The sequence below is a fragment of the Natator depressus genome, chromosome 13 (assembly GCF_965152275.1).
Source record: "Natator depressus isolate rNatDep1 chromosome 13, rNatDep2.hap1, whole genome shotgun sequence".
Classification (NCBI taxonomy): Eukaryota; Metazoa; Chordata; order Testudines; family Cheloniidae; genus Natator; species Natator depressus.
The window spans coordinates 39,557,456-39,585,365 of record NC_134246.1 but is presented as its reverse complement, the minus strand read 5'-3'; the positions used below and the strand labels follow the sequence as shown (position 1 = coordinate 39,585,365).

The following is a 27,910-nucleotide window of genomic DNA, read 5'->3' as shown; positions in this document are numbered from 1 at the left end:
CTTGGTGAATCCATGCTGACTGTTCCTGATCACTTTCCTCTCATGTAAGTGCTTCAGGATTGATTCTTTGAGGACCTGCTCCATGATTTTTCCAGGGACTGAGGTGAGGCTGACTGGCCTGTAGTTCCCAGGATCCTCCTTCTTCCCTTTTTTAAAGATTGGCACTACATTAGCCTTTTTCCAGTCATCCGGGACTTCCCCCGTTCGCCACGAGTTTTCAAAGATAATGGCCAAGGGCTCTGCAATCACAGCCGCCAATTCCTTCAGCACTCTCGGATGTAACTCGTCCGTCCCCATGGACTTGTGCACGTCCAGCTTTTCTAAATAGTCCCTAACCACCTCTATCTCCACAGAGGGCTGGCCATCTCTTCCCCATTTTGTGATGCCCAGCGCAGCAGTCTGGGAGCTGACCTTGTTAGTGAAAACAGAGGCAAAAAAAGCATTGAGTCATATGCGGCATCGGGAAGGAATGTTCACCCCAATTAGATTGGCAGAGATCGTGGGGGTTTTCTCCTTCCTTTGCAACAAGGGGTATGGATCACTTGCCAAGATCACCGAGGTAAGTCTCATTTTATCAGTCCCCAGCCATCTGAGAAGCATTGGTGCACCTCAGCCTCTCCTTTTCTCTTCCTGTGACAAGTAACAGTCCAGCCTCCTCTGATCTGTACTACTTTGGTCTAGTTCTGGGTGCTGAGTTTAGTGCATGGGCACTGGGTGGTTGTGGTGGCCTGTAATATACATAGATATGGAGAGCTTTAAGTTTTATGGATAAATGTAAATGAATGTGAATTTCACTATATAAATGAAAAAAAAAATTCCATCACTAATAATCCACATTTACAGATAAGCACAGTAAGAAAAATGCTGTTTGAGAACAGATTTTGATGTCAAGATATTTGCTTTGTACATTTTGACACGAGATGTGGACAATTTGTGCTTTAACGTTTAAAAAGCTTCAAGTTTTTGAATCTTAAAGTCTACAATCCTTAAAAAAAATATTCTCTGACCCCCCCCCACTATCATTTCCCCCAACTGTGAAAATTTTAAAAGTCAAAGTTTTAAAAAGTGACAATAAGAACATTGATATTAACCATCAAAATTATAAAAAGATTAAAAAATTCCAATTCTGCCAAGTCTAGAAATGCAGGAGTTCAGACTAGGTGATAGGGTGGTCCCAAGCTGAGAACCTATCCAAGGTACTTATCTGACCCCCCACTACCACAGAATCTCAGCCTCTCTCAATGTGTAATGTATTTATGGTCACTATGAAGTAAGGAAGGACTCTTCTCTTTGTACAGATGGGGAACTGAGGCAAAAGGAGACTTAGGGCCAGATTTTCAATGGTATTTATGCACCTAAAGATGTAGGAAGGCACGAAGAGGAAATATGAAAGGCAACTAGTTTGAGGTCTGGTCTACACTCGGGGGGGGATTGATCTAAGTTACGCAACTTCAGCTACGTGAATAACATAGCTGAAGTCGACGTACTTAGATCTACTCACCACAGTGTCTTCACTGCGGTAAGTCGATGGCTGACGCTCTCCCATCGACTCTTCCTGTGCCTTTCGCCCTGGTGGAGTATCGGAGTCAACGGGAGAGTGCTCGGTGGTCAATTTATCCTGTCTAGACTAGACATGATAAATCGACCCCCGCTGGATCGATCGCTGCCCCTCGATCCAGCAGGTAATGTAGACACGCACTGAGAACCTCACTGGGGTTTAGGCAGTGAGCAGTGTAGCTACAACAGAATGTAGGCAGTTTTGCACATGCCCATGGACAGAAACTTAAACACCCTAGAGACTTCATCATCAGGAATTTAGGCACCCAGGGAATTCAGGTGAGTCCAGGTTTAGATGGCAGTGGAGTAGAGGTTTTGAGCAGCTCTTTGGGGCCTAAATATTGGACTTAGGTGCCTAAATCTCGTGTTATCTAGCCCCTAAATTCCTTTGTAGCTTTTCCTGCAAGGGCCTGGGTCATGCTTAAAAACAGGGCAATTTAATTCAGACCTACCTGGACTTTATATACCATTTTATCTCTTTTTAAAATGAATAGTTTCAAGGACTGACCTTCTTTGAGCAACCCATAAGCCTCACTACAGCATCTCTCAAGACCTCCTTAACTCTATTGTTCCTGAGGCTGTAGATGAAAGGGTTCAACAGGGGTATCACCACCTCAGTGAGCAGAGAAGCTCCTTTTTCAGAAGCCAAGGATTGGTTGTGCTGCGGTCGGACATGCACAAAAATGGAACTCCCGTAGGCAAGGGTTACTACGATGAGGTGAGAGACACAAGTGGAAAAGGCTTTTTTGCGCCCTTGGACGGAGGGGATCCTGAGGATAGTGGCTATGATGTGGGCGTAGGACACTATGGTCAACGTTAAGGAGCTCCGTGATACAACGGAGGAGAGAACGAAATCTAGCATTTCGAGGTAGCTGGTGTCGACACAGGCAGCTTTTCGCAGAGGGTTGATAAGACCAAATAAATGGTCTAGTTCTTGGCTGCAGAAAGGTAGCCTGGTGTACACTATGGTTGGACCAAGCATGGATAGAGAAGCTACCATCCAACAGCTAAGGAGAAGCCTGGAGCACACCCTGCCATTCATAATGACTGTGTAGCATAAGGGCTTGAAGATGGCTACATATCTTTTGAAGGACATCACCTTCAGTAAGAACAGCTATACTGGGTCAGACCAAAGGTCCATTGAGCCCGGTATCCTGTCCGCCAACAGTGGCCAATGCCAGGTGCCCCAGAGGGAGTGAACCTAAGAGGTATCAAATGATTTCTCTCCTGCCATCCATCTCCACCCTCTGACAAACACAGGCTAGGGACACCATTCCTTACCCATCCTGGCTAATAGTCATTAATGGACTTAACCTCCATGAATTTATCCCTTTTAAACCGTTATAGGCCTAGCCTTCACAACCTCCTCGAGGGACGTGATCGTTCCCCTCTATTCGACACTGGTGAGGCCTCATCTGGAGTACTGTGTCCAGTTTTGGGCCCCCCACTACAAGAAGGATGTGGATAAATTGGAGAGAGTCCAGCGAAGGGCAACAAAAATGATTAGGGGTCTAGAGCACATGACTTATGAGGAGAGGCTGAGGGAGCTGGGATTGTTTAGTCTGCAGAAGAGAAGAATGAGGGGGGATTTGATAGCTGCTTTCAACTACCTGAAAGGGGGTTCCAAAGAGGATGGCTCTAGACTGTTCTCAATGGTAGCAGATGACAGAACGAGGAGTAATGGTCTCAAGTTGCAATGGGGGAGGTTTAGATTGGATATTAGGAAAAACTTTTTCACTAAGAGGGTGGTGAAACACTGGAATGCGTTACCTAGGGAGGTGGTAGAATCTCCTTCCTTAGAGGTTTTTAAGGTCAGGCTTGACAAAGCCCTGGCTGGGATGATTTAACTGGGAATTGGTCCTGCTTCGAGCAGGGGGTTGGACTAGATGACCTTCTGGGGTCCCTTCCAACCCTGATATTCTATGATTCTATGATTCTCCTCAGACAAGGAGTTTCCCAGGTTGACTGTGCACTGAGTGAAGAAGAACTTCCTTTTATTTGTTTTAAACCTGCTCCCCATTAATTTCATTTGGTGGCCCCTAGTTCTTATATTATGGGAACAAGTAAATAACTTTTCCTTATTCACTTTCTCACACCACTCAAGATTTTATAGACCTCTATCATGTCCCCCCTTAGTCTCCTCTTTTCCAAGCTGAAAAGTCTTAGCCTCTTCAGCTTGGAAAAGAGGAGACTAAGGGGGGATATGATAGAGGTCTATCTATAGTATACTATATCTATAGTAGGACAAACTCCACTGTGCTCAGGAAGAAGAAGAAGAAGGTTTGGGCCAGACAAACAGTGATGGAGATGATCTTCCTCTCTGAAAGGGGGCTGACCAGCATTGTAGGGGAAATGACCGAGGTGAACAAGATGTCCAGGAAGGACAAGTTGCTGAGGAAGAAATACATGGCAGTGTGCAGGCGATGTTGGAACCACATGACGGAAATGATGAGCATATTCCCCACGAGGGCGAGCAGGAAAAGCAGCAGCAGGACCACAAAGAGGAATATCTGCAGTTCTGAGGTGACCGGAAAAGCCAGCAGAATGAACGCTGACCCCACAGTTTGATTGAGAGGATTCATGAGCAGTGTAGGTCCTGTGGGAGGATGGATATGAAAGGTGAGGGACCTAGAGAAAAACATTTCAGGTAGTTGAAATAACATGTCTAGGGGGAAATTCATTTTATAAATAAAATTAAAATTAATGGGAACTGTTTGTCTGGATCTGAAATGTGGCTTTGTAAGTCTCAGCTTTAAATCTCAAAAATGATTGAAGATCTAGGGAAAAAACCTTCACAAATATATAGAATCATAGAAATATAGGCGGGGCAGGGACCTCAGTAGGTCAGCTAGTCCAGTCCCCTGCACTGCTGTGGGACTAAGTGCTACGCAGATCATCAATGACAGGTGCTCGTGTAACCTGTTCATAGAAACCTGCAAAGACAGAGATTCCACCGCCTTGTTAGGTCATTTGTTCTAGTGCTTAACTACCCTTAACATTGGGAAGCGTTTCCTCCTGTCCAGCCGAAATCTCGTTTGCTGCAATTTCAGCTCATGACGTCTTTAATCCGTGGACGTCAACCACACACAAACACATTTTTAGTTACTCACATGCACACAAATAAATGAATGATTTACCAAATCTGCCTCTCAGGTAGGAATTGAGCTCTTGACTTTTTAATCACTGCCAGCTTTCTTAACTCTTAATTCTTTTGAAAATGGAATTTCCTCAAATTCCCACATCCTATGAAAAAGTTTTTTAAACAAAAAATACAGTTCAGAAGTTTCATCCCATGGGATATTTTCATGTTGGATTGTTACGAACACTCAAAAAACAGGCCAGGAAAGATGTGTGGGTGCTCAGAACTAGCTGAGCAGCGTATACATGAAAATCACCTGACTAACATTTGCAGGTTCAGGTTTCTCTTAAGTTTCTTTCTTAAATTCTCCTAAGTAGCAGGTTCTCTCTCTCTCTCTCTCTCAAATATGTATATGTAGATGTATATATTACATGTATGTTTTCTTACTGGGGTGGTGAAGTGTATTATGTAACATTTTGAGAAAATGGACTTTACAAATAAACTGCTTCTTGAAATAGAACAGCAGAAAATACATAATCAAATGGAAAGTCTGATTCACCAGTGAGTTGCTCCATTTTCAGATTCATATGAATTTGATTTCAATGTAGACCTCCACAAATTTTGAATTTTATTACTTCATTGGCTGAGACAAAAAAGTCTTAGTTAAATAAAGTTTTGGGTGAACCAAAATTGTTTTTGTTATTCAAGGAGCAAGGAGAGTTTCTCCCACAAAAAAAGTAATCTTTTCAAGTTGAACAATTTCCTTGACCCCAAATGATTTTTCTTTGTCATCTTCTTTTGATTTCATTTTGTGACACTTTTTGGGTGCTTTTTACACTTTTTAATTTGCTGAAAACAAATCTTGCTTAATTTCAAAAGGAAACATCATTTCAAACTAAAATGTCAAAACATCTTATTTTGGAAATATCAGAATGAACCAGTTTGATTTTTTAATTTTTTTTTGTCCCAAACGACTTCTGATATTTGACCCAAATTCACAAAAACTTGTTTGACATTTTTTGTGTGTGAATAAACTGTTATCCAAAAGATAAAAATAAATGCCAACCTCTATTTTAATGCGCTCACACGAGTGGAAAGCTGGACCGATACATTAGTACATCAGGCCAACAGAGCACAGTATGAAATTGTCCATGTTTGGATAGCTCATGACACATCTGATGTCAGGTCTGTAGATATCAGTGGACAGACTCCCATTGGAATCACTAGATAGATCCCCTTTGATTTCAAAAGCAGGCAACACCATCATAAGATCTGAAAGCCAATCATAGCAGGTCAGATATACTCACACAGTGAATCCATGTAGAGATTACACCAATTTTTCCTCTTTAAGAAGGTCTGAGAAATTCTATTTTCCAGCTGGTTTCATTGAAAATATCAGTGCGCTGAACTAGAGCCAACATTTGAATTCTAAATTTGAAGTTGACCGGAGGCGGACAAGGTACCTACCTTTAAACAAAGAACAATATGAAGTTTAGTTAGATCATTACTTTGTATATTAAGTTGATTGATAACTGATGATGAGTAACAAGTAGTACTTATTAGCTTCTGCAGAAAATACAAAACACTTTCTTCATGAGCATAGAAAGGCAGACAAGCCGGGTTGGAGACAGAGAGATAGAGTTGAGGATGTGAGATGTACAAACAGAAGAAGATAGATGTACAGAGCTCTAGTCTGAACTTCCCTGTTCTATGTTGATACATCCAGCATTTGTGGAATAGTAACATCTACCTTTTTAAATATTCTTTCTATGGACTCGAGTCAAGCACACAACTTAAATTTAGGAATTCTGATTCGCTACTTCCAGACCTCTACCCCACCCTTCCTTCTGTACCTTTCATGTTTCTTCTTGCATTATAAACATAACAATTTCTTCACTGCTTATTTCAAGGCTTTGCTTTCCCTTGGGACACAATTAATTACCTTAAGAACATCACCTGGGATGAACTTGCAGAAACTATTTGGGTTGCAGAGTCTGGTCTGGGCTCTCTCAAGGAAACACAGAGTAAACTGTCTCTGAAACAGGTGAAGTTTGCCCCGGCTGAAGATGCCTTTCTGCTCCATTGACACAAGTGCTTGCTTCCCCACACAGAGCTCTGTTAACATCTCTCAGCCATGAACCATCACCACAGCCCCTTCCTATTCCAGCCCTGGACACCTTTCTCCAGCCTCCCCTCCGCTGTTACCCTTCAACCCCTCAGGCTCCACCTAGTCAAATCCTAGGCTCACAAACCAAACAGTTCTGTTGAATCCTCAGGGATTCTCCACCATCCCCAATTCCTGATGCTCCTCAGTCCTGATCAGCAGCCCCCTTCTATTCAAATCCTGACGTCACACAAACCCAGCTCTGCTGATGCCCCTCATTACAGACCCACGACCACCCTTCCAGAGAGCTGAACAAGAGGTCCTTATGGCTTGAAAGCTTGTCTCTCTCACCAACAGAAGTTGGTGGAATAAAAGATATGACCTCATCCACCTTTTCTCTCCCACAGCCTCACTCTCATTGCAGCCCTGGGCTCCCACATCACACACATCTCTACCAAAGCCTCTGTCTCCTGACCCACAGCCCTTTTGCTATCCCAGCCCAGTGCTTCCCCTTCCCCATAGACCTGAAGATGACCCTCAATCAGCGCCCACAGGCTGCCTGCTGTTCAGGGCACAGCAGAACCCATAAAAACAGAGGGGCCTCATTTCTTTCTTCACTTACAATAAAGATTTTGTGTTTGGGATGGAAGAGCCTTTCTGGGGTTTTGACTCTCTCTATGCTTCTCAAAATCAGAAGCAAAAGTTTTCCCATATGTAGCTATTTGTTCTGTCCGAAACAGGAAAAAATGCCCAACATCTCAGCATATCAAAGCCTTGTCATGGGACCTTTATCATCTCCACGCAGTTACCACAGGTACAGCTGGTGAGCATGTAGGACCCAATGGAATGGAGACCAAGATACCTGGTTTCTCTTCTCAGCTCTGCCTGACTTGCTGTGTGACCTTGATAAGTCATTTACATGTCTCTGTCCCTCAGTTTCCTACTCTGCATGGCTCCTATCACTATAGAGATGTGGGGATCTGGGACTGACTGGACAAAGAGTCTGGGACTGGGAGCCAGTGGGGAATGGGGATAGTGTTCGGTGAGGAGGGAAAACACCTCTGATGAGAATCTGGGGTTCAGGGAGTAAACTGGGACTGGCTGGGCTAAGAGACTGGGGCAAGAAGCCAGGAAGTGGGGAGCCTGGACCATGGAGCCTGGTGGTGGTAGGTGACATCAGAGGAAGAGCCCAGAAGGGAGAAGATCTAGAAGTAGTAGTAAGAGGAGTGCAGAGGTTGGGATTTGTAAGGGAGTCAAACTGCACTACCTTAAAGCACCTGTTATTGAGTGACCAGAGAGATTGAAGTGTTCTCCTCCTGGTTTTTGAATGGTTTTGAATGTTATGATTCCTGATGTCAGATTTTTCTTTTGCGTACAGACTGTCCGGTTTGGCCAATGTACATGGCAGAGGGGCATCGCTGGCATTGCTGGTCACTCAATAACAGACCTGAAAGTAGCAATTCTTCAACAAAAAAACTTCAGAAACAGACTCCAACGTGAAGCTGCAGAACTGGAATTAATTTGCAAACTGGATACCGTCAGATTAGGCCTGAATAAAGACTGGGAGTGGTTGGGTCATTACAAAACCTAACTTAATTTCCCCAATACTAATTTCCCCCTACTGTTACTCACACCTTCTTGTCAACTCTCTGTAATGGGCCACTCTCTTACCACTTCAAAAGTTATTTTTCCTCCCTTGGCATCCTGCTGTTAATTGATTTATCTCGTTAGACTGACCTCACACTTGGTAAAGCAACCTCCATCCTTTCATGTATTTATACCTGCTCCTGTATTTTTCACTTCATGCATCTGATGAAGTGGGTTCTAACTCACAAAAGCTTATTCCCAAATAAATGTGTTCGTCTCTAAGGTGCCACAAGGACTCCTCGTCGTTTTTGCGGATACACACTAACACGGCTACCGCTCTGAAACCTAACACTATAGAGAGTTACTGTTCTAAGGGGCTTTTGCAGTCTGGGATATTTATCTGTCCTGCATCACTGTAGTGTCTGAGCACCGCACAGCCGTTAATGCATTTAGCTTCTCAACACCCCTGGGAAGTAGGGCAATTCTACTATCCCCATTTTATAAATGGGGAAACTGCGGCACAGAGCCCCAGGGTCACAAAGTTGGGGGTTGAACAGGGAACACATTCCCCATCTCCCAAGCCCTAGGGTAGATCCCAAACCAAGACAGGATTCATCTGAATTCAAAGCTCAATCACAGTATCCCCGTACATAGCTTGTTATTAAGCTATTTTTTCCCCTCTCTGCAGCAGAGAGATATGAAAGGAGCATGTGTGAACCTTTACATATCCATTGACATTACTGCTGGCTGTAAATGGACACGAGAGGGAGGCAAAGGACTAGAAAAGAGGATAGGGATGCTCTATTTCACACCGATACAATTCACACCTGCTTTTGTTCTGCGGCAGAATTCACACTGAGGAAACCCCCTCGCATTGACCACTTCCTCTCCTAGCCCTGCAGTCTTCCCACAGCAGACAGACCGCTCCTGAAGTCAACGGGTTTTTGACCACCCCACAAGCCTAGAGTTTGATAGTGAATCCCATTCGCCCCCTTACTTTCCGTGTTCACTGGATTCTTTTTACTCCTACACTGACAGTCCTTACTGGCTTGTATTTATAGTTCGGAGGGTGCTTGAAACTTAATTGAAGTGGTCTATGCAAATCCAGTAACAAGCCAGCCTATTAAAAGGCAAGCAAACAGGAATATTCACTGAGAAAACTGGTACCCAAATCATTCTCCACAAAGGTGTATCTGAGCTGTTAAAGGAGTATATCCCAAATCTGCAATATAATTCAATTATTCTCTGGTTTTCCCTTTCAGAAATCTTTTCAGGTCAGCATTTTTCTTCCTTTTTTTAAGTTTAGTTTATGCAAAACCAGGACATTCTGGCAAGGACTTTCAGACGTTGGTGCCAAGAATTAAGATTTTGACTTAATTTGGAAGCACAATTGCCATTAAAATTAATTAGAGGTGCTTGATCAATTATCACCATATGCAGCTTTGAAAAATCACACCCTAGGGCTGATATTTTTCCAAAGGAGGCTAGGGGACTTATGCACCCAAGTCCCACTGAAAGTCAGTGAGAATTAGGGGCCTAAATGCCTTACAGCACTTTGAACATCCAGGTGCCAAATCTTCATTTAGACGTATAATTGACTCCACCAGCTTCTATGGATTTACACAAGAATCGTTTTGTGCTCAAGCAATTCTGAAGACATTTGCTTATTTAGATGCCCAATGTGAATTTAGAGGCAGATTTTAAAATCTATTTAGGCACCTAAATGTGCAGATAGACACCTTTGAAAAATCACACTAGGCCCCTAACACCTGGCCCTCACTTATTTCAATGGGAGTTAGACACCTTGGTGGAAACCCCACTAGGTCTCTAACTGCATCTTTAGCCCCATAAAGACCTTTAAATATCGGGTTCTTAAGGAGGCTAGAGTAAAAAGTTTGAAAAGTGCTTAAGTGAGTTAGATGCACAAGTCCCAATGAAAGCCAATGGGATTTAGGCTTCTGAGTCTTTTAAGTGTTGTTGGAAATTAACTTTACGGCCAAAGTTAGGATTTCCAGAGACCCCCAAGGGAGTTAGATGCCAAAATCCTATTGATTTTCGATGGGATATGGGCACCCAACTCTCTGGAAATTTGACATGCCCAGTCCCCAGAAATGAATAACTTGGCTACTTTTTTAAAATAATATTAACCACCATAATTCTCTCTTTACAGGGGTCAAGGCAGACGTACAACTAGCAGAGTCTGGAGGGGTTGTGAAGAAGCCCGGAGACTCTCTCCGCCTCACCTGCCAAGCCTCTGGGTTCACCTTCAGCAGCTACTGGATGAATTGGGTCCACCAGGCTCCTGCGAAGGGACTGGAGTGGGTGTCCACAGTTACCAGTGATGGCAGCCAAGCCTACCACTCCCCGGCTATTCTTGGGAGGTTCACCATCTCCAGGGACAATGCCAACAGCCTTGTGTTCTTTCAGACGGACAGCCTGAAACCTGAAGACACTGCCGTGTATTACTGTTCCAGACACACAGTGAGGAAAAACAGGTTATTGTCCTTGCAAGAGCACATCAAGCATGTGTTTGGCAAAGGGAAGGGAGGTGGAGCAGAAATACTGAAGAAGCTGAGAGGTTTTTGATAGGATTGTGGCAGGAAAAAGAAGTCACTGAGCAGAGAACAAATCCTGTTTTCACTGGAAAGGGAAAAATAAGTTCAACTCATTTTTAAACGTCACAGAGGTAGATGCCTTTTTCTAAAAAAATCTCTGACCAGGTGAAGTGCCCATATGATGGCAGCAGAGGGCTGAGAAGGAAAAATGTGATGGCTATTCCACATCTGGCAGCAGTGAGGCAGGAATTATTGAGGACGAAAAGATAGAAATATTTGTGGGAAACATTTGGAGAGCCCATGGGGGATTGGGAGCTATAGGAAGGCTGTGAAAGATGCCAGGAGGGCTATGTCAATTCTCACGGTGGTGCCTTGCCTCTTCGCTTTCTGGAAGGGAGGAGAAGTCAGCAGCCCTTGACTTAGTCCAGAAATAAAGCCCTGGAAACTTGAGCTTTAATTTCCAGAGGAGCCTAAGGGTGGGAAATGCCTAACTTTGCATACTGAGTGTCTAAATCCCTTCCAGCACTTTGAAAATGCCACCCTCTGAAGCCAACCTGGACAGTTGAAAACTGAATTCTGAGATTTCTATATTTCAAAGCTAGAAGGGACCATTAAAATAATCTAGTCTGACTTTCTGCATAGCAGAAGAACATAAGAACAGCCATTCTGGATCAGACCAAAGGTCCACCTAGCCCAGTATCCTGTCATCCAACAGTGGCCAGTGCCAGGTGCCCTAGAGGGAATGAAGAGAACAGGGAATCATCAAATGATCCATCCCCTGTCACCCATTCCCAGCTCTGGCAAACAGAGGACAGGGACACCGTTCCTGTTCATCCAGGCTAATAGCCATTGATGGACCTGTCCTCCATAAACTTATCTAGTTCTTTTTTGAACCCTCTTATAGTCTTGGCCTTCACAACGTCCTCTGGCAGAGCTCCACGGGTTGACTGAGCGGTTGTGTGAAGAAATATTGCCTTTTGTTAGTTTTAAACCTGCTGCTTATTAATTTAATTAATTGGGTGACCCCTAGTTCTTGTGTTATGAGAAGGAATAAATAACACTTCCTTATTTACTTTCTCCACAGCAGTCATGATTTTAGAGACCTTTATCAAATCCCCCCTTAGTCATCTCTTTTCCAAGCTGAAAAGTCAGCACAGGCCAGAGAACCTCACCCAGCGATTCCCATGGCAAACCCGTAACTTGTGGTTGAGTTAGAGCATATGATGAACCGAGCAGAATTTCATGGGGATAGGGCTGACTGAGTTATTTTGTAGTCATCCTAATGCAAATGTGAGTTCCTTTTTCTCTATTAAAGACTGTCTGGAACAATTTCTTTCTGAAGAAGGCTACCCATTTCTATTGCCTTCTCCCTCTGCCAAATATTTTGCTGTTGTTCATATACACCACCATGTGTACCTTCATTTGTCTCTCCATACTGCTGAGCTGCTCTGCGGGTAGGTAGAGTTGTCTGGAACCTAGAGAAAAGTCTCTTCCTGGCAAATGATTTGAATGATATAAATGATTTATGAACTACAACACCCAAGTGGTGACAGCGCCTTGAGCGCCACTAAGGTCTCAAAGGTACGTCTACACAGCATTTTGGAGTAAGTCTTTCAGCCCAGATTGACAAACAGTCTGTGGAGGAATGGGCTTCAAAGACTCAGCTCCGGCCCAAGCTGCACCTACAAAGTGCTGTTTATATAGCTATTTTTACAGCACGAGTGTGAACCTGGCTAGTCCTAGTCTGTAGAACTGGGTTGGGAAGCTCACTCCAAGATGCTGTGTAGATCGACCCTTACTAGATTTTCTTTAAGGAAACTTTTTTTCTGGCTTTTTTCTAGCCACATATTCACATGAACAAGTTATCAATCCATTCATCCTTCTGCAGTCTCTCTCTGAAATCTTCTAAAATATCTATCTTGCTAATATCATTGCTTCTGCAGTATCTGACTACCTACAAAACATATCTTTATACCTTTAGTTGTCCAGAGCCAAGTGTCCCTGATTCAACCAATTGCAGAAGTTAAAAGGCCGGGAGAGTCCCTGAAGCTGCCTTGCAAGTTTTCTGGCTTCAATTTCACCAAATATTGGATGCAATGGGTCTGGCAAGCCCATGAGATTGGACTGACCTGGATCGGAGAGGTCAGCACAAATGGGGTATCAACGAACGTGCCGCAGTCTCTTCGGCCGCGGTTCAGTATCACGAGGGATAACACCAACAACATGGTTCACTTGGAAATGAGGAACTTGCAGGCGGATGACAGTGCAACGTATTATTGTGCTGCCCACTGCATCGCAGGCTAGTACAATAACCCAGAGGCGAATGTCACTCAATCCACAGCAGCATCCTCAGGACTAGAAGCAGGAGCTTCTATTATTCAGCTGTAAGCCCGGCCCAAGGAACGCTGAGTCAATGGGAGTCTCTCTATTGACTTCATTGGTCCTTGACTCAGATCCATTATGTTCATAGATTTTTCAGGCCAGAAGGATCCATTAGTTCATCCAGTCTGATCTCCATAACCCGGACCAAAGAATTTCATCCAGTTGCCTCTGGATTGAGCCCAGTAATTTGTGTTTGGCTAAAGTATCTTCCAGAAAGGCATCCTCTCTTGATCTGAAGACCTTGAGAGATGGAGAGTCTGCCATTTGCTTGTTGCAAAAGTTAATCATCCTTCCTGTCAAAAATTTGGATTTCTACTTGGAATGTCTGGCTTTAAATTCCAGTCATTGGTTCTTATATCTTTATCCAGAACATTAAAAGATCTCTTTAGTTCCTGATATTTTCTCCCCATGAATGTACTTAGCCTGAAGCATCAGCAGTCTCTTACCGTTCATAAAATTGATCCAGTGAATAGGGTTCGGGAATATGAGTTGGCTTGGCAGAGTTCAATTTTTATTTTGCTCTGATTTCAGATATTAATATTTATTTTTAAGATTTCTTTTTATTTTTATCTAAATGTTCACAGTTGGGGGATTGGACACATTAAATACTGGTAGATATTGAGAGTCAAAAAGTTAAAGTGTTAAACACAAATGGTCAACATCATGTCAAAATATACGGTGTAAATATTCTTAAATCAAACTAAGTTCACAAGCAGCATTTTCTTTGCCTATCTGTAAATTTCAGCTATTATCAATGGAATTTTTTTTGGTCTGTGTGTGTACAGTGAAATCAACATTTACTGATAAAAGTGACTAGGGGACAGGAGAATTGGCGTCTATTCTTGTTTCTGCCGTGAATGGGCTGGTGATCTTGGGAAACTCACCGGAACGCATGACAGGAAGGGACCTCCTGGGTCATTTAGTCCAGTTCCTTCTCTCCCAAACAACCCCGGCACATAACCCAGCTCATAAATTCACCAAGCTCCATCTTAAAACTACTTAGTTATTTTGGTCCCACTATTTCTAGTGGGAGGCTGGGCTAGACACTCACCCCTTCAAAGGTTAGAATCTTTATTTCCTGCCGAAATGCGTTCGTGGTCAGTTTGTCTCCATTTGTTCTTTGTGCCAAATTTATCCTTTAGCCTTAATAGTTCTTCTCCCTCCTTGGTGTTGACCCCCACGATGTATTCGTAAGCCACTGAACTTCTGTTTTCCCTCCCATCCCTTGTCTATTTACATCATAAACTCTTTGGGATAGGGAATATATATGTATTAGTGCCTAGATACAGGGGGTCCCACTTTCTATTTGGCCCCTATATGCTACCACAATTCAAATTAATTTTGTGGGACAAAGCCACATATTCCGTCTATGTGAATTATGCTAACATTTCCTCGGTGAAATCTACTATACCTCTTCCTATGGACGTTGTTAGTTATTCACCAGGAATATGCAGTACCTACATGGGGTCAGCCTCGGATGTTTTAGAGGATGGCATAAGAACCACTCAGCAGGCATATGTGGTATAATCTGTCACTAAGTAGATCTCATCGTGGTGTCTAATAATTAGAGATTGGCTTAAACTCTGAAGCAAGAGGCTTACTAGCCCTTACAGATTTTCAGTTGCCATTAAGTATGATAATTCTGGACACTTTTCTGCTTTAAGAGTTCAAGGTTGCAGTTTATGCACTGGTCTGAGAGCGGGGGGATACGGGTTCATTTACCAAGCTCGAGTCTGACAGATACCGTGTGTGGCCTTAGACGAACCTCTGTGCCTCAGCTGCACCCATCTGCCAAAGGAGGAGAGTCCTTTATATTTGCAGCACTGCCCCAAAGATCTCTTTGTGCAGGACAAAAGTGAAACAATACAGTCCCTGCCCAGAAAATGTTGCTACGTCACGTCTAATCTAGTGCTTTCCAGAGTGCCTCAGACAAACTCCACCCAGTCACGCTTTGTGACTTTTAAGGTTACAGCATTACCCATATGCAAATGAGGTAGGGCCATTTCCTCTTTAAAGCCTCAGTGGGAACTGTCACCAGCAAAAGGAATTTGCTTCCTTTTCTCCTCAGACGCTCTTTTATCCAAGCAACCATGACCCCGTTGCTAAGCTTCCTCTTCTTAGCAGCAGTGTTATCAGGTAAGAATGAGCAAAGGCATCTAAGTCGTTTAGAGTCAGGCTTTCAAAGCTGCCTAAAGGATTGGAACACTCCATTCCCATTAAAATTAGTGGGAATTGGCATTCAAATCCCCTTGGAGACATAAAAAGAGTATTAACAAAAGTAATAGTAGTGGAATTAGTATTAACTTTGACCTTACAGTTGATATTAGAGCAGTAAGATTTCAAAGAGCCCGATGAGACTGGGTCTCTTGTGCTAGGCCCTGTACAAAGCGAGATGTAGTCACTGTTCCTGAAGTGCCTAGCTTAGATTTTCAAAGCTACCTAGGGGGGTTGGCCCCACAGTTCCCATTTATCTGAATGGGAATTGGACAGCCGTATGTGCTGGTTGGCATTGAAAATCTCACCTTGAATAGACAAGGCAGACTAAGGGTGGGTGTCTGGCAGGGTGGGGGGAAATGTAGGGCAGCTAAAGGACTCAATAATTCTTTGCTCTTTATCAGCAGGTGTCCGGTCCGAAATCCAGTTTGTCCAGTCTGGGGCAGAAATCAAAAAGCCTGGAGAGCCTATGAAGCTGACCTGTAAAGCGTCCGGCTACACATTTAATGAGCACCGAATGAGCTGGATCCGACAGGCTCCCGGGAAAGGACTGGAGTGGGTAGCATCCATCAGGACAGATACTTTTGAGACCTTCTATCCCCCAAATCTGAAAGGGCGAGTCACCATCAGCGTGAATGTCCCCCTCAGCACAGCGTATTTGCAAATGAACGGCCTAAAATCTGAAGACAGCGCTGTGTATTACTGTGCAAGGGGCACAGTGAGAAGAGACACATCCCTGGCCACTCATCAACCCTGCCGGAAATGGCTCAATGTTGCTGACAGTGGTATCAGAAATGCAGTGCCCCCCAAGTGCCCTAATGTCACAGCGAATCTAAGCCCTGATCCTGGAAACACTTACACGCATGCTTGCCTTTACTCACATGAGTAGTCGCATGGGCTGGGCTTCTCAGTGGGAATTAAGGGAGTTAGGCACCCAAATCCTACTGAACTTCAAAGGTAGTTAGGTGCCTAGTTCCCTTGGGTTCCTTTGCAGTTCCTAGCTCCTGAGTTCAATGGAACTATTCACCTGCACAAAGGAAAGTGTTGATGACTAAGGGCTATATTCACAAAACCCCCATTCAACGGCTGCCCAATCCTGTAGGCACCTAAGCTTACCCAATGCCTGAACTCTCACTGTGAAGTTCACTCAGCCCCAGTGTCCGGCTGGGATTTTGAAAGGAGGCTAAGAGTACTGAGCACATAAATACCATTTATTTAAGTGTCTAACATCCTTAAGCTCCTTGAAAAGAGAAAAGAAGTACTTGTGGCACCTTAGAGACTAACCTGTCATTAAGGTCCTTGGTGACCCTAGCGTTGTGATCTCCCCGTCCACCTACACAAAAACAAACGCACAGACACAGAGCCAAGGAGGTGTTGGGAAGTCGTTTCCCCTCGTGTGCAGAGTATTCTAGAACGGGCTGCAAGAGGATCTCATGCGGTTTCTTCTGAGGCAGCTGGTGCTGGAGCAAATAGACTGTACGAGAGGGACCGTTGGGTTCTCCCATTTCTTGGGACGTTTCTCCTGAATTCTGTAACCCCTTTTACCCGCCATCTAGTCCATCCTCAGTGCGCCTCAGAACTAGTTCATCTGTTCTTTACCATACAGGGCATTTGTAAGTCTTATACTTTCCAGCCAGAAGTGCAAAGATCTAAAATAAAGTTCAAATAAGGCAAGGAGCTCTAACATGACATGTTGGATTTAAATCAAGGTAGAGTAGAGGTTCTCTTTTCCCTCCACCAAGCACAAGGAACCTAAGGGAGTTAGGTGCCCAAATCCCATTGTAAGGCAATGGGAGTTGAGGGCCTAAAGCCCTTTACTCCCTTAGATCTCAAGAGTTGCTTTCTGTGCCAAAGGTGACCAAGCACCATGCAGAAGAACAGATGAGATGAGACAGAAGAGCAATGGGATCATGTAACAGAAATAATCGGGCTGACAAGCCACACTGATGCACCAAGCCAGCCCTAGATCTTCCGCCTGCAGGACTTTTAAGTCCACTGCGCTGTCCACATGCAAATGAAGTAGGGGAATCGCCTGTTTAAAACCTCAGAGGAAAAACTCACCTGCAAAGGCAATTTGCTCTCTCTGGGTCCAGAGAATTCTGGATTCTGTGGACCCAGATCCAGGATTCTCAATGGGGCTTGAAAAGCCTAGTGTAAGAGTCATGTCCTCAGAGAAGTATACACAAGGCACAGTTCCTGAAATATCCTATTCCCAGGGACAATTTTAAAGAAAGACTCACGTAGTTCCCTGAAAGGTTACCCCCTGGTAAACAGGGGAATCTCTGGTTGGAATCGGAGGTTATATTACCTCTGTAATTGGCACTGGTGTGACGGCTGCTGGACTCCTTTGTCTACTTCCAGTGGCTACAGGTCAAAACGGATGTTGATAAATTGGAAACGGTTCAGAGAAGCACCACCACAATGATTAAAGGATTAGACAAACCTGCCTTATAGTGAGAAACTCCAAGAGCTCAATCTGCTTTATCTAAAACAAAGAGAAGATTAAGGGGTGACTTGCTTGCATTCCAAGTACCTAGATGGGGAAGAGAAATTTGATAACAGGCTCTTCAGTATAGCAGACAAAGATATAACAGGATCCAATGATGGAAGCTGAAGCTAGACAATGTCCAGCTGGAAATAAGGTGATTTTTTAAAAAAGACATTGAGGTGAATTAACCATTGGAACAACTTATCAAGAGTCACGGTGGATTCTCCGTCAAAAGCAACTATCGTCTCTATGATTCTATGGCTTTGAGAAAATAAACAAATGGAAAATCCGTCAAGGGAGATTTAGGTTAGATACCAGGGGGGAAAAAACTTTCTAAGGATAAGCATATCTAACTATCAGCATTGGAACCAGTTACCTAGGGAGGTTGTGAAATCCCCATCACTGGAGGTTTTTAAGAACAGATGAGGAAAGGTTCCACCAGGGGTGGTCTAGGTATATCTAATCCTGCCTCGGTGCAGGGGGGTCGGCTAGTTGACCTCTTGAAGTCCCTCTTCCAGCCCTACCTTTCTACGATTCTCTGAATGTCTTGTACTCTGTGACTGAAGCAGAAGGCAGTCAGAGTATTTCACTTTCTTTTGTGACTTTCTCCAGCGCAGGATCCCATTAGGGTATTTGTAATGAAGTGAATCACTGTGGGATCCCATATCTCTAGCACAAGGATACACACCAGCATCTTCAGGTTTCAGGCTGCTGATGTGCAAATGCACCAGGTTACCTGAGGCATCTCTGGAGATGGTGAATTGCCCTTTCCCCGAGTCCAGGTAATATGGGGTACCTGCACTATCCATACTGGAGACCCACTCCAGTCCCTTCCCAGGAACATGATGGATCCAATCCAGCCAGTTGCTACTGATGAAGAAGCCGGAGGCTTTGCAGCAGAGGTGGAGACAGTCTCTGGGCTTTTTCACATCCCCTCCAGACTCCACCAGCTGGACCTCTGACAGAGCTCCTGAGGGGGGAAAGTATCATGAATCACATCTGGAATTTTCAAAGGGTAAAGTCAAGGGGAATTAGATACCCCATTACCTAAGTCCCCTTCAAAAATGTCAATCAACATTCCAGTAGGCCCAGCTCCAAACCCCACTCAGACCACTGGAAGTTCTCCCCTTGCCTTTAGTGAACTTTGCATCAGGTCCATAAAGCACAATATTCCCCAGTATCTCCAGAAAATGTCAGAAACCATAATTCCTTTAAAGGCCACTAGACTGAAGAGACAATTCAGCCAAAATATGGGGTTGATGTTGGATAAAGTGCTCATGGTGTCTAGGCATTAGCTGCCCAGACCCCTCCTTGTGTCCTAGCCATGCAGGTGCAGAGCTATTAAATGACTTATGCAGGGCATTAAGGATAAGCATTGGCATATCTTTTTTCATTTTTTAATAAGCCATGTTTGAGCTCGAGCCCTCAAGCTATCTTAGGTTTTTATATTGTCCCCATTACTGTAGTGTTTGAGCATTGCAACCATTAAAGTATTTAGGGTACCAAGAAAACATTTTACAAATACATTAGAAGCAAGAGGAAGATGAAGGACAGGGAAAGACCACTGCTCAATGAGAAGGGAAACACAGTCACAGGAAAATGCAGCAATTGCCGAAATATTAAATGCCAAAAAGGTTAGCAGTAATCAGAGGACTAACAGTGAACATCAGTGTAAATGGGGTAGGATCTGAGGCTAAAATAGGGATACAACAAGTTAAGAATTACTTAGACAAGTTAGGTTTCAGAGTAGCAGCCATATTAGTCTGTATTCGCAAAAAGAAAAGGAGTACTTGTGGCACCTTAGAGACTAACCAATTTATTTGAGCATAAGCTTTCGTGCATCGGATGCATCCGATGAAGTGAGCTGTAGCTCACGAAAGCTTATGCTCAAATAAATTGGTTAGTCTCTAAAGTGCCACAAGTACTCCTTTTCTTTAGACAAGTTAGACGTCCTCAAGTCAGCAGGGCCAGATGAAATACACCAGAGAATACTTAAGGGACTGGCCAAAGAGATCTTAGTGATTAAAGAATATTTTTGAGAACTCTCAGAGGACAGGAGAGATCCCAGAGGACTGGAAGAGGGCAAGTGGTACCTATCAATAAAAAGCAGATAAGGGCAACCCAGGAATTATAAACCACTAAACTTAACTTCTGTACCCGGAAAGAATGGAGCAAATAATCAATTTTCAAGCACCTGGAAGATAAGGTGACAACTAACAGTCAACATGGATTTGTAAAGAACAAATCACATCAAACCTCTTACCCAGGGTTCTTTCAACCCGAAACTTTTGGTAACTTTTACTCTGTGTGAGGTGCTGTCAGTAAATAAAAACTTTTCCCCCTTATTTATACTTTAGTAATAGAATGACATGTCCCTTAAAGCAAACTTGTTAAGTAAGCAGTTTCAATGGTCAAGTGAGAGGTTCCTTCTGATATCGATTAACCAGGTTGGAGTTTTTCCAGAGTTTGCAGCCTTGAGGCCCCAATAGACATTCCTGGGGCACATTCTGCTCTTCTAAGTTGCATGTATCAGCAACTTCAACACAATTCTTATCAGGAAGGACACAGGGTCAAGCTGCCCTCTCTGTGGCACCCAAAACTCCCCGCCATCCCCCCGGCTCCTGCCTTGGTCAAACTGAGAGTGCTGAATGGCCAATTTACAGCCTGCTGACTTGGCTGCTTTTAGCAATAAGCCCTAGTGGTTTCAGGCACATTACTGGTTTGCCAAAGTCTCCCCATACAAAACACACCTCATATCCTCCTTTGACAGGGTAAGAAGACGAGGGGTTGGGGGCAGGGACATGTGGTATGTGGTATGTGGGCAGTGGATGTGGTATATCTCAACTTTAGTAAGACATTTCATACAGTCTCAGATTGCCTTCTCATAAGCAAACCAGGGAAAAATAGACTGATGATCCTATTATAAGGTAGGTGCACAACGAGTTAGAAAATGTACTCAGATAGTAGTTATCAATGGTTCACAGTCAAGCTGGGAGGGAATATCGAGTGGGGTCCCACAGGTATCTATTGGTATTTTCTGGTACCAAGCAGTGTTCATCAAGGATACTCCCTCTCCAAGGAGAAACAACACTCTTCTGTTATATGCCCACTTCAACATTTACAATCTGCCCCGCAGGGCCCAGTCAATGGTTTTGTCTCTCCACACGAGCCAATACCCTACTCAGCACAGAATTCTTCTCGGGGTGCCCATGGCAATTTATCCTCCAGGTTCCTTCTACTGGCAACAGTAGCTCCTTCAGCTCACTAATGATGTTCATCCCTAGAAGCCCTGGGACTCCTTCTCCCACATGGCTCCCTTCACAGGCTTTGTCTTTCAGGATGAAGATGCATTTCCCTGCCAGAGTCTGACCCATGTAGTCTATGTCTGCTTTAAGGCATCCCACCACTGGGATTGCCAGTCCATTAACTACTGTTAGACATAGAAACTGTGTGCTGTGCATGGTCAGCTCCTTGTCTTTCAAATAATTTTGAAAATGCGACTCAGTCATGGTGGTGACTTCTGAGCCAGTATCTAACAAACATCTGGTTTCCACCCCTGTTATACATAATTCAGCAGTTAGACAGTCTCCAAATGCTCACCTAAGGAAGTTGCTAGATATGCTGGCACTGCCCGTGTTCCTTTCAACACTGTATGCAGAGTGATTTTCCACCAACGACAGGCCGAGAAATCCTTCTGCCGGTGCTTGGCTTTCTACTGTAGATGGACCACTTGCTCCTGGTGCCCCATTGGTTTCCAGTGCCTGGGACTCTCTTCTCCTTCTCCGTGGACATTCTCGGCTAGTATGCCCTGGCCTTTCACAAGTGTAACAAATGTACCTTCCCTGCTCATCCTGCAGTGGGGGTCTTCAGGATCCTGGTGTCCTTGGATACTTTGGCATTTAGTGGAGGTTTTTCCTTTCATCACCTCAGCCATCACTTTCAGCTGTTGGACTGCCAGTTTTTGGACAGCTTCACTTAATCTTTCCAGTGTTAACTGTGTTTGGGGAAGGGTCTTTTCCCCAGCACTTGCATTCACTTGGCCCCCACTTCGTGTACAGGACTTTGGCTTGGCCGTCTCTGCCACAAGAACTTCCTCTTCTTCCGTCGAGAAATTGGCAGCCAGACTGAGTTAATGGAACTTCTGACTGGGCTCTTCCTTAAACCTCCTTTCAATTTCACGGTGGAAGAAATCATCCTGAATCCCCAGCACCAACTGCTATTTCAGATCCGTATCTGGGTATGGAACTTGTCGAGGGTCTCGCCCCTCCACTCTTCTCATTCTCTCCTGGAGCTCATATGCATATGCCCAGACAGTTTCACCAGGCTCCTGCTTGCTCTCAAATAACTCCTTTAGTCTGGGTCCAATAGGTACCTTTGTGACAGATTAAGTTACCAATCTGCCTGAGGCGTCAGGTGATCAGGCTGAGGCTGCAGGATTGTTAGGGGAGGAGATGACTGAGGACACCAAGAGACTGAGTTTAAAGCTTTATTAATAAAATAAAGTAAAATAACAGTGGAGAGTGCTGAGGGTTCCCCACGTCACTCAGAGGAAGGAAGGAAGCGTTAACGCCCCAGTCCTAATCCACTTTCATACTCAAACATTCACTACCCGAGGCTGGCCAAGCCCGGGTGTAATGTATGAAGAAGCGGGAGGAGAGGTGGACGGGAATTGTGTCCTGTGCACAGGTTGTCCAGGGTCTGCTGTTGATCTCCGACTTGCTTCACCTCTCGGGAAGGTTTTAAGTCCTGAGTTCTTGTGGGGGCGTTTCGTCCAGGGACCTTTGTCCACCATGCTCTTTGTATCAGTCCAAACCGGCCTTCCGAGGCTTCCATGGCTTCCCCAAAATACATCAGCTTCAGGGTTATTATGTTCCCATTTGCTAACCTTTGCTTTCTCACTAGTTTTTTCAATCCCCTGCAGTCCTGTTCAGTTTACTGCTCTGTTCTCACAGCTGGTTGGGGTTGGAATCCAGGCCCCTGTCCTTCTTGGCATCAGAGAGTCTGCTTGGGTGTATTGGCCTTGAGTGGCTGGAGTCAGCTTCTTTTCTTCAGACCTAGCTGGATCGTTGAGTTAGCCCGTTCCTTTCTCCCTTCCTCCCCTTTTGGCCTCTCACAACCTGCAAAGGAATCTTTCACTCCACACTCACGCCTTCAATCCCTCCCAAAATCCTTTCCCATGCACATGCCTATATAGGTGTCAGCGATATACAAGGCTGGTGCTTACCCAGGAGACCTCATGGGCAATTTTATCGTGCCTGGGACATTCCCATGAGGCTGTTTTATTGTGACTGTGACACCTTGTCTCCGTTCATTTCTAGGAGGAGTTCAAATACCTTTTCCACATCTTTCTTGTCTGCCATTGCCATGAGCTTAACTGTGGCCTTGGCCCTGGCCCTTGAGGTGTTCCTCTATGAAGTCCATATCATGCTCTTCAGGTACTCTTCGCACACACAGATTTGCCTTCACAGACTTTACTCACTCCTCTACTGTAATGTCTCCTGGTCTTGTTGGGAAGCCACCAAACTCTGTGACTTTCTGCTGCCGTAGGACATAAATAGTAGGGGGTTTCTTAGCTTCTGCTGCCTGACGGTCTATTACTGCCTTAGCCAGTGATAAGGCTTCTCTCTGTTCTGTTCTAGCTTGTTGTCATGCCACAGCTTGGTCTGATCATCTGCACACAAGTTCAGCAAAGTGGGCCCATAGTTCTTCAATTCCAGCCATAGTACGGTTCTTGACCAGGCCAGGACAGTGCTGTCAGAACTCAACCAGGAAACCAATGGGGTGGACCCTGTGGATAGGATCCTGTTCATGATGCCAATTATGTAAGCGGGGGAATGGTCCAGCTACTGTGGGGAACTTTCCTAGCTTATACACTACCCTAGTGAAATGGGCTAGCGAAAGGATCTGAGTCCTCACTCCAACTACCTTTACCCCCTTAGTTCGGCCCCACTCTGACGGACCCAGGCAATTCCACTTCACACAGAGGATGGGACCCCCTTTGCCCAGTTTACAATCTGAGTGTAAATGGGAAGTGGAGTGGGAATGGAAATATAAACAGTAATATAAATATCAACCGTGCATAATAATCTTCCTTCACTGTAGTCTGAATCCTCCCCGACTCTCCCCTAAAGAAAAACACCCAGAGACGCTGCTCTTGGCACACTAATGTCAGGGAGGCTTCACTGCAAAACTTGACTCTGTCCTCAGACTCCCCCTCACCCTCCGCCAGCTTCTCCCACCTGCACCCACAGGCGGGCCCCAGAGCGGGTCCAAACCACGAGCCAGGCTTGCTCAGATCACGTTCCTAGTGTCATTGTTGCCGGCACCCAGTGCCGAGAGGCATAACAACAGCAGGGGTTGGTTCGCTATCTGGTGTGCTTCACCCAATAATCACAACGGGGTGAAGAAGCAGAAAAGTTTATTTGAAGCTTCAAAAAGGTACAGGGAGAATAGAATCTCAAATCCTGCACCCAGAGCAGGAAGTTACACAGGCTTTTATACATCCTTTCTTCAGCATACTTATCCAATAGCAAGCTGCCCTAAGTATCCATCTAGCCAGCCAATCCAGTTACCAGTTAGTTCCCTTGTTTTTTGTATCATTTGTTCAACCATACATAAAGCTGCTTTATTCAGCATTTTTCTTCCATATCTGCCCTGTTTGGCCTTGCTTAGTTTCAGGCAGTTGGACTCTGCAACATATTGTTGCAGATCCTCAGCATAACTGCTGCGAGTGCCTCCAGCCGGGGGGGGGGGGGGGGTCAAGGACACCTGGGACTAGTGTGAGGGGGCTTCATCGACACTCGTGGTCTACCATCCCCTCGAGTTACCTGGTGGCCATGCCTCAGTGTCCCCAACATCATGGATAATTCAGTGTAGCCATTCACTGCCGGGAAGGGAAAGGGGCTTCCCTCCCAAATCCCTCCCAGCGCCATGGGAAATCTTCTGCCTCCAGCTGGGGGCCCAGCCCAATGGATCCCTGAGACAAGACTTCGCGCCTCCCCCCAACCGGACCCTGACCCCCCTGACCGGACGTTGCATGGACCTTATGCTTGTGGAACCGGGCTCCAGAGCTGAGTCCCCCCAATCCCCAATATCAGGTCAAAAAAGCCAGACCCTCAGTTCCCATGCGAGGAAATACAGTCACTGAAGGGAGCTGTTCATTCCTCCCAGGGTCCGAAAGTGTCAGGAGGACCCCAGCGCCCTGTGCCCGGCGCTGCACAGACACACAGGACGGGACACTCTGACTCCTGCAGCCGCAGCCCTGGGGCGAGTCATTCCGATCACTGGCAGCAGGAGTGTGTGTCTCTTATAAAGCGGGGCATGCAAATGAGGGGGACAGTTTCCTCTTTAAATCTCTGCCTCTCTCTGGCCAGGCTGCACCCGGAGACACAATCCGCAGCCCCCTGGCTCTGTGCAGTCACCAGCCAGTCCCCTGAGAACTTTCCCCTCCAGCACCCGGGAAAATGGGATTTTTGCTCCTTGTCATTGTCGCTGTGGCAGCTTTGGAAGGTATTTTCCTCCTCTGAAGAAGTGGCAGAGTTAGAAGAATATTGTGTTCTCGCTGTTTTTATACCGATATTAATGGCCTGTCTTTATTCCCAGGTGTCCGGTCCCAGACGCTGGTGGAGTCCGGAGGGGGTGTGAAAAAGCCCGGAGACTCTCTCCGCCTCTCCTGCAAAGCCTCCGGCTTCACCTTCAGCAGCGCCTACATGAATTGGCTCCGCCAGGCTCCCGGGAAGGGGCTGGAGTGGGTGGCTGAGATTAGGGGCGATGCATCCAATCAATGGTATTCCCCAGCTGTTCAAGGGCGATTCACCATCTCCAGGGATAACGCCAAGAGTGAGCTGTATCTGCAAATGACCGGCCTGAAGCCCGAGGACACCGCCCGCTATTACTGTGCGAGAGACACAGTGACACCAAACCGGTTTGTGATCGTACAAAAACCCAGGCTGCGGAATCGCCCTTCTCCCGGCGGCCGCGCGGGGGCAGCAGCGACACCCCCCGCTTCGGGCTCGAGCAGGAGACCTGGCACCCGGGGGAACGGAACACAAACCTCCCGCCAGTTTAACCCTTCCGTTCCCGGGCACTGTGTCTCCCCTTCCTGCCCAGAGCCCCGCTGGGCCTGGGGTTCAGAGATCCGTCGCTTCATCTGTGAACCCCAATCCGGAGTGAGTCCTGTTCTGAATCACTCTCCCCTCGCAGACCTGGCACCTTGCCTCTCCCGGGCCCACCTCGGTGTCAGACTCACAGGCCAGCGTCTGTAAGTGTAAAGGGGACAAGCGTGTTGGGGTTTGGATCAGACCCAACGGATGGAGCGAATTGCTCCTGGGGCCAAATCCTCCGCAAGTGTAAAGTCACCGCAACTGCTTTCACTAGACTCGAGTTACTCCTGATTTACACCAGGGATGTTTATGGCATTAATGCAGCGGAAGGTGATTAGTTAATTATAACCGATGTTAGGCCCCTCCCCGTGGCATCTCCGCCCTTCACAAACGTTTATTGACTTTATCCCCACAACGCTGCTGTGAGACCGGGGAACTGTCACAGCCCCAGGTTCAAAGAGGGGGACTGAGGCAGAGAGAGATGGCGGCTGGGATATGGCAATGGGCCATTCAGAGTCCGGGAGGGGCTGTGGGGCAGACAGGGCCAGCTCTCGGTTTTGTGCTGCCCCAAGCAAAAAAAAAATTGGCTGCTCCCCCTTTTTTTGGCTTTTACACTTTTGCACTTTGCAATTTTTTTTTGTTTTGACTGTTTAAAATTTTAAAAAATGAAAACAGAATTTGTAGTTAGTGAAAGAAAACAATTTCCTACTAGTGTACTCATTAACACCAGCGCCCCAGCAAAGGAGCTTCCACTCCTCCCCTTGGAGCCACCAAAGCCTGGCGAAAATGGAGAGATGGCCCAGCTGCTGCTTCCCCCATCCCCTGGGCCAGTGACCCTGCCAAAGAAGGAAATTCAGCTGGTTTGGCAAATCCATGCTGGCTAGTCCTCGTCATCCACCAGGAGCTTACAAATGCATTGTTTAGTCATTTGTTCCAGTCCCTTTCCAGGATCGAAGTTGGGCTGACTGGTGCTTCATTGGACCCCTTCCTAAAGATGGCAAATGTCAAACCTTTCTCCAGTCCTCTGGCACCTAACTGGAGGGAAGGAGCAACTGGTCCAGGGGCATCCAAAGCCAGGCCCCTGCAGTTGCTCATTTAAGACCCACAAAAGGGTACCTGGCCATGCACCTCTGGCCAAACTCCACCGGCATGGAGCCCCATGGAGCCCCCAGGGCTCGGAGGGCAGAGCTGAGTCCCGCAGCACCAGAACAGCCAGGGAGCAGGGATGGTGCCCAGAGCCTGGGGGCGGGCTGGCGTCAAGACACCTGGGTCCCGATGCTGGACCAGTCCCAGGCGAGTTGGCCCGGAGGGGGGTGGGAAGCAGCTTTGGACGGGTCAGTCCCGAGTCCTGGGGCAGCTCTGTGTGCCAGGCCAGCTGTTTGCAGTGAAGTCTGGCTCAGCAGGGCCGGAGGAGGGACTGGAATGGGTTGCTTATATAAGCGGCAGTGGGGGTGATATACAGTAGCCCATGCCACGGGTGGCGTCTCCTCCTCTCGGGGGTGGCTCTGGGCCCGGCCCCTCCCTCTGCCTCTGCGGCGGTGGCTCGCTGGTGGGGCCGGCTCTAGGTTTTTTGCCACCCCAAGCACGTAAGCTTGCTTTGCTGGTGCCTAGAGCTGGTCCTGGGGGCAGAGATCACCCAGCACTGGAATAAACCCCACACTGCTGAGCCTGGGGATGTGGCACCGCTGGGACTTTCCAAGGAGACTCGAGCATTTTCTTTTCATCCATTTGACAGCTGGAAATCACAGCTCCGGTGTAAAAGGTGCAGCTCAGGATCCTGCCTGCAATAAAGTTCTACAATGTCACAGAGTCACCATGGAGATAAAAGGCCCCGCCCCTCAG

The 27,910-nt window shown here is 46.0% G+C and overlaps 1 protein-coding gene and 1 gene segment (V, D, J or C); one reads left to right on the top strand and one right to left on the bottom strand.

Annotated features, from left to right (window-relative positions):
* Positions 1-2,053: 2,053 nt before the first annotated feature.
* On the bottom strand, positions 2,054-4,139 carry LOC141997159 (olfactory receptor 6M1-like). The gene is made up of 2 exons (XM_074969441.1): positions 3,804-4,139; positions 2,054-2,671 (listed from the first exon to the last, which is right to left on the bottom strand). The coding sequence occupies exons 1-2, from the start codon at positions 4,137-4,139 to the stop codon at positions 2,054-2,056; spliced, it is 954 nt and encodes a 317-aa protein (XP_074825542.1).
* A 24-nt stretch (positions 4,140-4,163) lies between these two features.
* LOC141997157 (immunoglobulin heavy variable 3-7-like) lies at positions 4,164-10,913 on the top strand. The segment is given in 2 exon segments: positions 4,164-4,176; positions 10,498-10,913. Coding segments are annotated over 2 exon segments (429 nt in total).
* Positions 10,914-27,910: the final 16,997 nt, after the last annotated feature.

Coding starts and splice junctions, on each gene's coding strand:
- LOC141997159 (XM_074969441.1), bottom strand. CDS start 4,139: ATGAATCCTCTCAATCAAACTGTGGGGTCAGCGTTCATTCTGCTGGCT. Junction 2,672..3,803: donor TCCTGAGCACAGTGGAGTTT/GTCCTACTATAG, acceptor GACCCAGTATAG/CTGTTCTTACTGAAGGTGAT.